At 45.8% G+C, this 15,642-nt stretch overlaps 1 protein-coding gene across 2 annotated transcripts in view; it reads right to left on the bottom strand.

Annotated features, from left to right (window-relative positions):
• Nucleotides 1–8,129, bottom strand: part of entpd1 (ectonucleoside triphosphate diphosphohydrolase 1) — a 42,609-nt gene extending 34,480 nt beyond the window's left edge. The window contains exon 1 of one of the 2 annotated variants that reach the window (XM_069900445.1): nucleotides 7,643–8,129. In XM_069900445.1, the coding sequence (XP_069756546.1) occupies nucleotides 7,643–7,661 (19 nt within the window). In that variant the 5' untranslated portion in view covers nucleotides 7,662–8,129. The remainder of the gene's footprint in view (nucleotides 1–7,642) is intronic. The other variant, XM_069900444.1, reaches the window with a different exon arrangement.
• Between the last annotated feature and the right edge of the window lie 7,513 nt (nucleotides 8,130–15,642).

The raw sequence follows: 15,642 nt of genomic DNA, 5'->3' as shown, positions 1-15,642 counted from the left end.
CAGCTTCTGCTCATCAGATAATCGCTTTCACTACCCTGATGGCTAGGAGAGCAATTCTTTTTAGATGGAAGAAGCCCACTCCTCCTACTATCGTCTAATGGTTTTCTCAAACCATGGCTTGCCTGAATTTAGAAAAAAAATTAGAAGTGGCTCATTTGATTCTTCTGTTAAATTTGAAGAAACTTGATGCCCATTCATATAATATTTTCATGTGTTATAAGTTCTAACGTTTTACTTTTGGAGTTGTTGCCCCTCCCTGATCCCATCAAATTTCTCTTGTGGGTGAAGACCATGCTTCTTTATGTCTGACAAATGCTGTTCCAAGGCTTTCTGGTGTTTGTTTTTGTTTTTCATAACTATTTTTATAGATTAGTACAGGGCGTTTTAGTATAATGTGAATTCTTTTTTTTCTCCTTAACTGTGTACGGGGAGATAAAGACACTATTACCTTTCATTGGCTGTTGTATATTATAATCTTGTCAATAATGTATCCTTATTCTCTCAGTGCATTGTCTATTGTATATTTCATGTTATACTTAAACAATAAAAAGATTGAAAAAGAAAGAAGAGGGCATAACTTCAGGATAAAAGGACATCAATTTAAACCAGAGATGATGACAAATTTCTTTAGCCAGAGGTCCTTGAGTCTGTAGAACTTGTTGCCACAGGCAGCTGTGGAAGTGAGTCATTGAGAGTATTTAAGGCAGAGACTGACAGGTATTTGATTAGTCAGGGCATCAAGGGTTATGGGGAGAAGGCCAGGGAGTGGGACTGAGGGGGAGGGTGATTAGAATGGTGGAGCAGACTCGATAGGCCGATTGGCCTACTTCTGCTCCTATGTCTTGAGTGATCCTTTGTGTGTGATTTCAAGGCCAATCCAGCTGTAGATGAGAACCAGTGTGGGAGGGGTCTGTTACTGGGGGATCAGTGCCCACTAGCTGTAGGTGATGCAGTGATGGGGGGCTGTGCTCATCAGCTGTGGACAACATAGAATCATTGTGGGAATCATTAAAGAAATGTCAAGATGTCAAGGGTAAAAAGACTGTTGGCAGTTATATACCAATCTCCAAACAGTAGCTGGGATATGGACAACAAATTGCAACAGCAGATAGAAAAGATGTGTCAGAAGGGCAATATTATTTATTTTAACATGCAAGTAGGTTGAGAAAACCAAGTTGGGACTGGATCTTGAGAAAGATTTTGTAGAAAGCCTATGAGATGGATTTTTAGAGCAGCTTGTTGATTTGCCCATAAGGGAATCAGTTGTACTGGATTGGATGTGGTGTAATGTACCAGAGGTGATTAGAGAGCTTAGGGTAAAGGAACCATTAGGGGGCAGTGATCACAATATGACTGAGTTCAATTTGAGATTTAACAAGGAGAGTATAAAATCAGATGAGTCAGTATTTCAGTGGAGTAAAGGGAATTACAGTGGCATGAGAGAGGAAATGGCCAAAGTAGATTGGAAGTGGACACTAGTAGAGAAGACAGCAGATCAGCAATGGATGGGGTTTATGCAAGAAATGGGAAATGATAGATGATGGGAAAGTTTTTAAAAACACAGAAGGCAGCTAAAAAAAACTCATGAGGAGGGAAAAAAATGAAATATGAAAGTAGGCAAGCAGAAAGGATACAAAAAGCATCTTCAAGTATATAAAGAGTAAAAGAGAGGTGAGAGTAGATATAGGACCACTAGAAAATGATGCAGGAGAAATAATAATAGGAGACAAGGAGATGGCAGAGGAGATATAGTTAATGAGTATTTTGTATCAGTTTTCACTGTGGGAGACATAAGCAGTGTGCTGGATGTCCACGAGTGTCAGGGAAAGGAAGTGAATGTTGTTACTATTACAAGCGAGAAGCTGCTCAGAAAGCTGAATGGTCTAATTGGTGGATAAGTCTCCTTTACCAGATGGATTGCATCCTCAGGTCCTAATAGTAGAGATTCTGGAGGCATTGGTAATTATCTTACAGGAATCAATAGATTCTGGCATTGTTCGGGAGAAGTGGGAAATCACAAATGTCACTCCACTATTCAAGAAAGAAAGGAAGGTAGCAGAAGGGACATTATTGACCTGTTAGCCTGACATCAGAGGTTGGGAAGATGTTGGAATCAATTGTCAAGGATGAGGTTATGGAAAATCTTGCTTGACAAACCTGTTGGAATTCCTTGAGGAAGTGACCAGCAGGCTGGATAAGGGAAATGCAGTGGATGTTGTGTATTTGGATTTTCAGAAGGCTTTTGACAAGGTGCTGCACATGAGGTTACAAACAAGATAAGATCCCATGGTATAACAGAAAATATACTAGCGTAGGGAGAGTATTGGCTGATTTGCAGGAAGCAGAGAGTTGGAATACAGGGACGATATTCTGGTTGTCTGTCATTTGCTAGTGGTTTTCCACAGGGGCCAGTATTAGGGCCATTTCTTCTTTATGTCATACATTAATGATTTGGATGATGGAATGAATGGCTTTGTGGCCAAGTTTGCAAATGATACAAAGGTAGGTGGAGGAGCAGGTGGTGTTGAGGAAACACAGAGGCTGCAGAAGGGCTTAGACAGATTAGAAGAATAGGCAGAGAAGTGGCAAATGAAATATAATGTTTGAAAGTGCACAGTCATGTACTTTGGTAGAAAAAATAAATGGGAAGACTATTTTTCAAATGAGGAGAAAATTGAAAATACCCAGATGCAAAGGGACCTGGGAGTCCTCATGTGAGATAGCCTGGTTGCAGGTTGAGTTGGTGGTGAAGAAGGCAAATGCAATGCTGGCATTAGTTTCAAAAGGAATAGAATACAAGAACAGAGATGTGATGATGAGGCTTTTAAGGCACTGGTGAGAACTCACTTGGAGTATTGTAAACAGTTTTGGAGTCCTTATTTAAGAAAGGGTGTACTGACGTTGGAGAGGGTTCAAAAGAGATTCACTAGGATGATTCCAGGAATGAAAGGGTTATTATATTAGGAACATTTGACAACTCTTGGTCTGTATTCATCGGAATTTAGGAGAATGAGGGGCATCTCATTGAAACCTATTGAACATTGAAAGGCATGGACAGAGTAGATGCAGAAAGGTTGTTTCCTATGGTAGGAGAGTCTAAGGCAAGAGGGCATAACTTCAGGTTTGAAGTGCATCCGTTTAAAACAGAATTTCTTTAGCCAGAGGGGGGTGAATTTGTGGAATTTGTTGCCACAGGTGGTTGTGGAGGCCAAGTCATTGGGTGTATTTAAGAAAGAGATTGATGGGCTCTTGATTAGACAGGACATCAAAGGTTATGGGGAGAAGGCTGGGCAATGGGGCTGGGTGGGGAAATGGATTAGCTCATGATTGAATGGCCTATTTCTGCTCCAATATTTTATGATCTATCTAGTGACTGGGAGCAGTGTCCCCCAGCTGCGGATTACCCACCAGACAGGGTAAGAGAAAGGTAGTAACTGCTGGCCTCGTCCAGTGACAGCACCATTCTCCCCACCTTTTGTACCCCATTCTCTCCTGCTCCTTTCTCCCTGCCATTCTCATCCCCCTCTCCCCATTCCTGCCCCCATACTCCACCTCTACCCATTCTCCTCTCCCCAGCAGCGACAGCCTTTGTCCCTCATCCCCCATTTCACCCTATGTGACTCATCTTCCTCCATCTGACCCCTTAATTTCTCTTCTCATTCTCTCTTTGTGTGGCATCCTCTGCCTCCTAGTTCACCTCCCCCTGGTTCAGCAATCCCACACAGGCTCCTGTTCTAGCCTGTTCCCCTGCAGTGCCTCCTGTCCTGCATCCTCAGTCTTGATGGGGGTTCCAGCTTGAAACACCGACTACTCTGTCTCTCCCTCAGATGCTGCCCCACCCGTCGAGATCCTCCAGGCTGCTGTGCTTGGCTTGAGATTGCATCTCCAGTGTGCCTCCACCATAAGGCTGTCCTGTAGCCCAGATCTCTCACTCCACTGCCCTCATTTGCTCCAAGTCGGTAAGAGATCATCTGATTGAAAGTGGGAGACGAATAGCAAGGTCAGGGCAGACCACCAGATGAAGGAATGGAGGCCCTGGTATGTGTTGTCATTGCAACTAGGACAGAACAAGTGCAGAGACTTGTCTTTCTTCAGGGCTCCTCTGCTTTCTGCTTTGCTGCTCTCTGGCAAGGTAGTTGCTCAGTTGAACACCTGCTGACCAAGATTGTGATCATGACGCTTCACGTAGGGACCATGAGAGAGCCACCCAGTCACCAGTGAGAACTGTTGAGCAAGAGGTTTCAGCAGTACTGAGAGGCCAGGCCTCTCAGCAGTGGAAATCTGAGTAACCACAGGGAAGTGAGCCACCTCATCAGTGGGTTTCAGTGCTGGGATTTCCACATACTGACTGTTGAACCTGCATATCCAACAGAACATTACGGCTGTGAGCTGAAGCACGCATGGTCTCAGTTGTGGTCCGCCAGTGTTCAGCCCAAGCAGCTACTTTGCCAGTAAACCAGGCTGCACAGCAAGACAGAGCAGGAAGCCGTGGTTCAGAGCAGTGTTGCTCTGAAGAAAGATAAGTTTCTGACATGTTCACTGGACCAGAGAAGTTCACCGGACCAGAGAAGTGCGAGTCACTGCTAGAGGGGCGAGGTCAGGGGAGGGGTGGTGGGAGGCTGCACTGATGAGCTGTGAAAGGACATTACACCTTGCCAAAACCAGTCAGGAAGCTCAGAAAGATGGAGTGGTGAGGAGCTAGCAACAGGATATTAGGCCACATGACCACGCTGTTGAGAGAAGCAGCAATAAATATTGCTCCTGCAATATCTATTCAGAGATTGCTCCAATATCCTTTGAGGAAGGGAATCCCAGAACTCATGAACAAATATTCTCCTGAGTGTAAAATGGCCCCTGATTCTGAAAGGCTGTCCCAGTTATAGATCCCCTGGGAGGAGAACGGTCTGCTCCCATCCACAGTGCACAGTGTCCAGCCCACAGACATACCACTGCAGAGGGCTGGTGACAGTGACAGACATTTCCCCATTACTGAAAGCAAGGGGAGAAACATGGGCACACAGAGAAACTTTTGTCCACTCAGAGAGAGAGGCTGGAAACTAGAAGGCACTGTGGGAGGTGAGGGGACATTGGAATGGTCTCTGAGGGAAGAGAGGATGTAAAGGCACTGAAGAGACTGGTGCTGGCAACTGTTTCAGTCAGATTCTTCATTAGACAGTGTGAAGGCTTCTTACTGTCAATGACTCCACTCACACAGATCTTTGACCCTAGTCCCACAGCTCGCACTCCTGACCCCTGTCACAGACCCACAGCTCCACACCACTGAAATGGGTGAATCTCTCTGCCTGCATCCACCCTGTGCAGACATTGCATCCTCATACTGAACACTGGCCCACATTGCAAGTCTGCCATGCCTGGAGCAAGTTTTGTGAATTTTTTAATGGTCTTCCACTTTAGTGAGCACTTTCTTTCATATGTGACTACTAGCAAAAACTGGTCAACCTTCCTTCAGTGACTTCACCCCAGGAGTCAACCTTGAGAACCTTCTCTGAATTGCCTCCTCTGCAGGCACATCCATCCTTCAGGAGACAAAAATTGTTGGCATCAGTGCAGACGTGGCAGCAAACCCTGCCCCATCTTTGCATTCTGTTGTACATAAGGCCAATATTCTGTTAACCTTGTGAATTACTTGCTGTAACTATTGGCATAATGTCCTGTGCTTGGTGCATGATGACCTGCAATGTGTGGTACTGCAACAGTTTTCCTTCTCACTCCAGTCACCTCACAACTTGTTTTGTCAGTTTTCCTTCCCATAGTGATAACCTCCCAGTTTCCCATCAACTGTTATCTTCCTGCCCACTCACTCAGCCTATCTGAGTGACACTGTGACTGTAGTAAAAACATACAGAAATGCTGGAAGAAGTCAGCTGGTCTTGCAGTGTCCATAGGAAGTAAAGATATATTGCTTGAGCCCTGAGAGCTTTAGCTTTTATGGATGCTGTGAGACCAGCCGACTTCCTCCAGCATTTCTGTACATTTTTATTTCAATCCCCTCTGTGCCTTCTCACATTTTGCTGCCCCACTGAACTCTGTACGATCATTTGTCCTATCATCTAGGAATAATGGTTATGTGTTGTTGGGGTCCTGGCACTATGCCCTGTGACACCCCACTAACTACTGTTTGACATCTGATGCTCACTGTCTTCTGCTGGGTTAGACAATACCACGTACAATAGATCTCACCCCAATTCACAAGCACTTTTATCTTGAGCAGTAACCATTTATGTCAGACCTTATTGAAATCTAAATACACTACCTCTACTACTCCCCCATGGTCTACCTGCTTGCTAGCTCCTCAAAGAAATTCAGCATGTGTCAAACACAAGGACAGTGAGGATATCATACAAAATAGCTGCTATCTGCAGGCAGCAAACTCCACAGAGCCTTCAGGCAGATGAGGCAGGTACCATTCACACCACACAAGTGCCAGACCCTCAAAGGCCCTCAGTTCTGACCAACTGTTTTCAGGATGAAACGTGAACTCTGTTCATCTCCATAGACTCTGTCTGATCAGCTGAGCAGTTCCAGCAGTTTTTGTTTTTATTTCAGATTTAACGCATCCTGGGGTCACATGTGAGAATAACAAGAGGCTGATGGCAGAGGCTGCAGTGACGGACATAAGTTGGAACATTGTGCTCACCCTCTTTGCTGGGCAGAGGGGGAGTGAGCCAAGAAAGAGGGTTCTCACTTAGCTGGACTGAACCAGTTCCAACACAATGTGTGCCTCACATATTGTGAGGTTTTGGTGGAGGGGATCAAGAGATTGATGAGACAATGGCAGCTGATCTCCACATGGGCTTTAACAAGGTAGGCTGGTCTGGAAGGTCAGGTTGCATGGAAGAAGGGCGGATAGCTCTGTGGTAAGGTTCAGAGGGATTGCTACTCAGAAGCATATGGCCAGTGGCACTGAGTATGAAGGGGGTGGAGGGATAGTAGAATTTTAGTTTGATTTGACCATCATGTTCAGCACAAACAGATGGGCTGAAGGGTCTGTTTCTATGCTGTACAGTTCTGTGATCTATCTTCTCCCTGAGCTCCACGCAGGAGAGTTCACACAATCTGTGCATCTGCGGTGTGTCAGCTCACTGGCCCAGACTGAGACTGGACACTGCCCAGACACTGGGTCCAGACTGAGACCGGACACTACCCCAGACACTGGGGCCAGACAATGGGGCCAGACAATGGGACCGAACTGAGATTGGACACTGGCACCAGACTGAGACAAGACACCACTCTAAGCGTTGGGACTGGACCAAGACCGGACAATAGAACCAGACTGGGTCCGGACTAGGACTGGACTGAGACCAGACATTGAGACCAGACTAGCTCCGATCACTGGGTCCGGACTGAAACAGGATACTGCTCTGGACAAAACTAGATCGAGACCAGACACTAGGACCAGACTGGGAACGGACACCGCTCCGAACACCGAACTTAATCCCCTCCCGCGGGGGGTGTGAAGTTCCGGGAGGAGCGGTCAGTGAGGGTCCGGGAGATGACCCTGATCCTGGCCGGCTCGGAACCAGAGGCTGCCCCAGTGATCCCCACACCACCCCATCCCCCCGAGCCGCTCAGATGAGCCGAAGGACCGGCCGTAAAGAGCGCACCCCCGTCCGCCTCTTACCTTCCCTTGCCTCCGGCATCGCCGCTTCGCTCCCGTTCAGATCCCCGAGTTCACTTCTCCTGGACTCTGCTCCCGGACTCCACACTCCTCCCGGCTCCTGGACTCTGCACTCCCCAGAGCCTCGGATTCCCGGCTCCGGAGATTCCGACACCCGGACTAAGTCGGATGAGGAACCGGCCGCCTCTCTACGGGACAGGAGCAGAGGAGCCCGATGAAACAAACTCCGCGGCCCTGTGGTCGCCTGTGCGGGAGGAGAGGCGGGGAGGAGGCGGTGCCATCAGGTGGAGGAGGTTCTGTGGGGAGGCGAGCGAGCGAGCGGTTAACCTTCCTGCTGCCCAGAGCGCCCTGGCAGGCAGCCAGCCAGGAGTAAGGAGCAAATGCACAGGGCAGGACCGGTGTGTGGAGGGATTTCAGCGCGGGGCGAGGAGCTGGGACAGACCTGAGACTCGGGTCTAGCAGCGTCTGTGGAGAGAGATGACTGACATCCTCTCCATGGACGCTGCCTGAGTCCTGCGTGCCCAGATAGCTCAACATTTGCAGATCCCAGCAGGGGAATGGGTTTACGAGAGCGCGAATGACAAGGGATCTGGTTTCAAAAAAAGTTTGCAGGAAGAACTTTCCCTGTAATCCTGGGCTTCCCAACAGAGGAAACATCTGCTTATCTCTGCCCTAAACACGCAGTGGCCCTGTCTCGACAAAAGGCCACCCCACCCCATTCAATTCTAAATATCACACTAAGGTACATCTGGTCAGCTTCAGCCCTGGGTTCTGTTCAGTAAAGTCCCATCTCCTTCTGTCCTCTCCACATTGTTCCAACCTGCTCAATCTGTCCATGATCAACCTTCTCCACAAGGGAAACCTGCAGGTGTGTCCTTGGGCATAGTGGAAAGCTGGAGAAGAATTTGCAGGGATATTTGTATCACCATCAATCACAGATCAGGTGTCGGGGGAGACTGGGGGAGAGGGGTTGTGTCTTTATTTTAAAAAGACTGCAGGGACAAGCGGAAAAGGACAGGCCTGTGAGTTTAACCAGTCATGGCTAAGTTACTGCATTTAGAAAGGCAAGGACTGATTCAGGACAGTTGGCGTGCTTTTGTGTGTGTCTCATGGGTGTTTTGAAGAGATGAGGGCAAGGCAGGAGATGTTGTCTACATGGTCTTTAGCAAGATCTTTGACAAGGTCCCACATGGTAGGCTGATTGCATGAGATCCAGGGGGAGCTGATCAATTGGAGACAGAGTTGGCTTGATGGGAGGAGGCAGAGGATGGTGGTGGAGGGAGGGGGAGTTGTTTCTCAGAGTGGAGGCTGGTGACTTGTGGTGTGCCGCAAGGATCGGTGCTGGGTCCACTGTTTGTCATATATATGAATTACTTGGATAACAATGTAATTATCGTGGTTAGTAAGTCTGCAGATGACACCAAGGTTGGTGGTGCAGTGGACAGAAAAGAAGGTTGTCCGAGGTTACAACAGGGCCTTGATGAACTGGGAAAGTGGGCCAAGGGATGACAGATGGAAATTAACTCAGACACATGCGAGATGTGGCACTTTGGGAGGTTAAACCAGGACAGGAGTTAACATGGCCCGAGAGAGTGTTGTAAAACAGATAAATTTAGGAATAGAGTTCCATCGTTCCATGAAAGTGATGAGTTAGACAGGGCAGTGAAAAGGTGTTTTGCACTCTTGCCTGCATCAGTCAGATGATTGAGTCTAGGAGTAGGAATATCATGTGACAACTGTTGGTGAGTCTACTCCTGTAGTATAGTACACAATTTCGGTTACATAACTACAGAAAAGATATAATTAAGCTGGAAAGAATGCAAAAAAGATTTACAAGAATGTTACTGGGAGCAGAGGGCTTGAATTATAGGGAGAGGCTGGATTAGCTGGGACTTTTCTCCCTGGAGTGTTGGAGGTTTAGAGGTTTAGAGGGACCTTGTACAACATGATGAGGTTAATGATAGAGAATAAAAAGTCCTTATCCCAGGTTAGAAATACTAAAGGGCATGGGTTCAAGGTGAGAAGGAACAGGACAGGTCATTTTACACAGAGTGGTGAGTAGATGGAATAGACTACCAAGGGTTGTGGTGGAAACAGATGTGAGTTTGACGTTTAAGATGCTTTACATGGGCACATTAACAGGCAACCATGGGAGGGAGATGGATCATGCAGAGCCAGATGTGTTGCCTTGACAATCCTTTGTACATTATTCCTTGGTTCAGTGTCCAGTAAGTACACAGGGCAGCAGAGATATGGTGGCTGAAGAGCCCATTCCTGTCTGTACTTTTCTTGTTCTATGTTAAGGGTGTAGAAGAGATTTGTCTGGATGACTCAAAGGACAAGAAGTTTTCATTGTGGATGTTCTGGAGAAGATTCTCCATGGAACTGAGGACATTTTGAGGGTTTTGATCAAAATGTTTAAAGTCATGAAGGACATACAGAATGTATTCCCATTGGTGGAAGGATCAAAAACTAAATGACGTACAATGAAAGTGTCTGGCAAACAGAGTCACCTTGAAACAAAGCTTGTTTACCCAGGGAGTGGGCATGGTGAGGAGAACACAACTGGAGGAGGAATCCACACTGTACAAGCCCTTGGCAAGAACAGAACATGCCCTATGCACTGGATCCTGTTCCAAAGAATGATTGAACCAGGGCATGAGCCTGAAGGAGAATGGAGAGATTGATTGATCAGGCAGGACAGTGGATGTGATACAAACTCCCCAGGTTGGGTATTTAAAACCTTTTTTTTAAATGTCAGCCTGAATTAAACTGGATGCTTGCACAGATGAAAGTGAAAATATAAAGATCTGAAATAAAAATAGAAAATGGTGGAAATACTCAACAGGTCAGGCAGCATCGGTAGGGAGAGTGCAGCACCTGACACTTCAGGTCAGAGACCTTTGGTATAACCGGAAAGCTGAGGGAGGGGGTACCTCCAATTGGGTCCAGCCAGGGATGACCAGCGGGATAAGCTGCAAACAAGGTGCTCTGGTCAGTGAGGGAATCAGAACAGTTACTTTGAAGTGTATTGTCACAAAACACCCAGCACAATGAGAAGAGTTTTTCTGTGAGCAGTCTACCAGTTATCTCTAACCTTCATACAGTGTGGGGTTGCAACGACACGGATGATTGATTATCACCCATCAAGGTCAGCATGAGAGCACTGTTAAGGAGTTCATTCAGGAGCTTGATAGCTATGCAAAAGAAGTTGCCTTTAAACCTGCTGGTACTGATTTCATATTCTTGAGCCCTCTCCCCGAAAGGAGGAGAGAGAAGAGAGTGTGTCTGGGGTTTGAGGGGTCCTCCAGTGTGTCAGCTGCCTTTTGCAGGCATCTGGAGATGTAGATGGCGTCCGTGGAGCGGTAGGAGATTTGCATGATGTTCTGAGCTGCATTCACCACCTTCTGCAGGTTCTCCTGATCTGGAACAGGGAAGGGTGATGGCTGCTCACCAAAAGGTCAGCCAGGACAGGGTGAACGCAGGAAGAAAATCATCATCAGAATGAAAACATTGGAATGTTAGGTCCCTGCAGAGAGATATGGAATAAACTAGATGAGCAGCAAGAACTGCAGACACTGGAATTTTGAGTGAACCAAGTCCATGGAGAGAGTTGGGCAGTCACTGTTTTGGGCACACAGAGCAGAGAGAGAGGGAGGGATGGAGAGTTAAGGTCACTGAAAGCTCTGGATCATCACTGCAAGCTGAATACTTCATCAAGTGACCACTCTAGCGAACAAAGCCCCAGCCTATCTAGCCTCTCCTTATAATGTAAGCCTCTCAGTCCCAGCAACATCCTGGGGAATCTCCTCTGCATTGACACCCTTCCTATAGCGAGGTGACTAGAACGTGTGCTCCCACCAACACCTTGCACACCTGAATCATTCGAACTTTTGTACTCTATACCCCACCCAACGAAGGCACAGGTGCCAAAGGCCTTCATTATCAACCAGATTACATTTCCAATAATCAAATTCATGATTAATGATCTATAGGAGTTTCAAAGGTACCTCTGGTTAGCATTAAACCTTTATAAAGTGGATCTAACAGAAATACACAATAATTTCAGGAGTTGATTCAGCTCATTAAACCCATAATAGCTCTATGCAACACCAATCCAGTTGCCCCCATTCCCCACACTCTCCCCACCCAGGAAGTCAGGAGCTGGGTAACAATTGGAAGGAGTCCAATTGGTCAGGACTATGATGCGATCCTCATTCCCATGTCCCAAGAATCAAGGGCTCTGCTTTCTCCCTTCCTCACTCCACACTTCATCGTCAGCCCTCGTCTCTACTCCAATCAGATCCAGGTTCAAAGCTAGCTCTACTCCCCACCCTGACCACCCTACCTGAACTGACCTGCACCTGTAAACTACTCCTTTAGTGGCTCTCATTCAGTGCCAAGATGAAGTGGTGATTAACAAGGGCACAGTTACTGATCTGAATTAGATGGAGAACAAGCAGAAACTTGTTTGAATTCTGAGAAAACAGATCTCCTGACAATGATTCCTCTATCAAGTGGGGGGGGGGGGGGGGGAAGGGGAGAAAATGCCACTGTGTATATTTAAGAGGGAAATGTTTGTATGTATTTTGGTTGATATGGTTTACAGTGTGAAAAATTAAAAAAAGAGAGGGTGCTGAAGGAAAGCAAGGGTCCCTAAGGGCCTGGGTGCTGAAGGCTTCCTGATGGCGTGGAAGGTTTGGATCTGGAGCTCAGGCGGCCGATGGATCGAACAGGAGTCTGTGCAGCTGCAGAGGCTACAGGAGCTGGAGACAAATCCACGGACACTCAGTGACTCTGAAGGGACTCTCTTTTGGTCCTCGTTCTCTCATATTGTAAGGGGCAGCAGGCAACACTTACGGCAGGCAAGAGGCAATTTTGTATAATATTACGTGTTCTGTACCGTTACATGACAAGAAAGGAATCTTGAATCCACCGAATGAACTATGCAACCATTAACAAAAAAAAAATTCCTCTATCGGGCCATTAAATTTAATCACCAGCTTATTCAGAGTTGGATTTTCTGTTGGTTTGGGACAATACCCCTTCTCCCTCACCACCAAGAGTAGGAATAAGCCTCAGACCGAGTCATTCCATCCTTTGAACTGCTCTAGTTCAACTTCCCAAAATGTAACACCTTGCTCTTGTCCACCAGCAAACCTTTGCCCTACTTTACCAGATTCTCTCGATCCTCACGAAAAAACATCTTTGCTGACTTAGTAACTACACATCGGTGCAGAGAAGGCTGTCCTGACTCGTGGGGCCACCTGAAGACTTGCACACAGGGTGTAGAAACAACAAGGGTTGGGCAGCAGAGGACTGAGGTTCAAGTAACAGTGTGGACATCTTCCCAGGCCACCCTCTCAGGTCAAGGTGTCACATCAAATGAATGATGGGGTCATTTGCAGAGGGTGGTGAGAGGTTAAAGATGGAGGGAATTTCCTCTCACTTGGTCTTGGGTGCAGGTTAACCAGGTCGGAAATATTTATTCTCAGGACAGCAAGGCCAGCATTTATTACCCATCCCTAATTGCCCTCGAGAAGGTGGGGGGAGGGAGGGGAATGAGCTGCCTTCTTGAACTGCCACAATATCTCAGGAGAAGATGCTCCCACAGAACTGTTCTGACCCAGTGGTGATGATATTTTAGACACGATTGTGTGTAACCTGTGGCTGATGGAGTTCCCAGGATCCTACTGCCCTCGTTCTTCTTGGTGGGAGTGGTGGTGAGTGATGGGAGGTGCTCAGTGCTGGCTAGCTCAGTAACTGCAGTGCATTTTGTAGTTGTACACACTGCAGCCACCATAGAGAATGTTACTCTGTTTAGTTGACAAAATGCAGAAATCCCCAGGATGTTCAGAAATACCTGTTATAACATGTGGATGAGACAAGTTGTTGCAGATCCAAGGAATTACCACTGAACTATTCCACCTGCAAAAAACTTTATTGGTCTGATTGAAAAAATAATTTTATAAGCATGCATCTAATACCTTCAGAATAACATTTGCAAATTCTGACTCCCCTTTCTAAATGTAATTGTTGGCATGGGTACGTGGGGCTGGATTGCTACATCGCAAGGTTGCTGGACATCCACTTCTTACAATTGGAGAGTGTTTTATTACACACCCAACTTGTTCAGCACAGACACAGGCCATCCAGCCTGTGTCTGTGCTGAACATGATGTCCAAATCAAACTGAAAATCTGCTGCTGCACTTGATAGATATCCCTCTATCCCGTTCATATCCATGTTTCTGCCTAGAAGCCTCTTAAACACAAACATTGTATCTGCTTCTTGCAATAGTGAAAGCCCGTTCCAGACATCCACCTCCTTGTGTAAAGTATTTGCTCCAAATATTTTCTTTAAACTACTTCCTCCTCACATTAAACACTTGTCATCCAGTGGCCAGAGGGTAAAATTCTGACTGTCCACCCCATCAATGCCTCTCATGACTTTATACACATCTATCAGGTCTCCCCTCAGCCTCCGATGCTTTGGCTTTAATATTTCTCAATGGTATAGCCTCTGGAAATCTAGACACTGTACACATTATTGTTAATAAGTACTGATTCCCAGACTTAGTTTTAGGCAGGGGACCTACACAATCCACAATAACCCAAGTGAAAGGTTCCCCAACAAAAGGAATAGGTTGCAATGGAGCCACTGGAGAACCTTGGTTAGGTTTCCCCACAACCTGACAAAAGTGTCATGTCCGGCACCAATTTACAACATCCTTCCTCAAACAAGGCCAGAAAAATTGTCTCAAAATCTTATTCATGGTTTTCTTTACACCAAGATGATCACCCAAAGGTGTACTGTGGCCTAGATTTAAAATTTCATTCCGGTAATTTCTAGGAACAACCACCTGATGAATCACCCCCCACTCTTCATTAGCAGGAATATCAAGAGGTCTCCATTTTCTCATCAACCTTCAAGTAATAACCACAAGCCATTTCTTTAATTTCCTGTTCAGTTACTGCTTTGTTCCTTAAAACAACAAGATCTATATCTGTTTTCTGCTGTTGAATTAGCTCTTTCATTGACAAAAAGAAATCCTTACTCTCACAATTACTCTGCTCTTTCAAAACTATTTCAGAAGCACTGAGCAAGTCTCTATCAACTAGATCTTCTTCAGCTCTCATAATTTTCTTAGTCACAGACCTTGTTACAGCACATGCATGTATATCTCACAATCCTCTTTAACCTCATCCTTAGGCTGATTTGTTAATCTTAAAACTGACCCAACTTTATCCTCTGCCAAATCATTCCCTAATAAAATCGAGACATGCTGCATAGGTAACTTTGAAATTACTCCTACTACAACAGGTTCTTTGACTAATTCTGAATTTAGCACAATATTGTGAAGAGATATTGACTCCACCTCACTTCCAACACCTTTAATCAAAGTTGTCTCTCCAGAGTTTAAACACTTTCCAACCACAATGACTGAGCAGCCCCAGTATCTCTAAGAATTTTAACTGGAACCTATGATTCTCCCTCCTTTACTGAAACCAAGCCCTCTGACACAAAGGTTTGAAAACATCCATGACACCCTTACCAGGTTTGGAACATCTGCTCGCCTTAAATTCAACTGTTTGAATACATGCTTCTGGTAAAACCTCCTTTTCTTGTCTCTTTTTCAAAACTAAACAATTTGCAATAACATGACCAGGTTTCAAACAAAAATGACATACAAATCTAGAAGTTCTGTCCTTTCCCACCTTACCTTCATCTTTTCTTTTAACATTCTCTCCAGACTGAATTTCAGGCTTACTATTCTGTTCCACATTAACTTTCTGAAAATGCCTACTATTCTGAGATGTACCTTTGTGAATTCGGGCAAATGTATCCGCTAATCTAGCCATTTGTCATCACGACCCAAGTCTCTCTCATCCAAGTATAATTTAATCACATTTGGAACACACCTTTTAATTTCCTCAATTAAGATCAATTCTCTCAATATGTCAAAATCATTATTTATTCTTTTCGAGGTGCACCAATGGTCAA

Source organism: Narcine bancroftii, chromosome 10, assembly GCF_036971445.1.
Source record: "Narcine bancroftii isolate sNarBan1 chromosome 10, sNarBan1.hap1, whole genome shotgun sequence".
Classification (NCBI taxonomy): Eukaryota; Metazoa; Chordata; class Chondrichthyes; order Torpediniformes; family Narcinidae; genus Narcine; species Narcine bancroftii.
The sequence above is the reverse complement of the archived record's forward strand: the minus strand, read 5'-3'. Positions and strand labels throughout refer to the sequence as shown.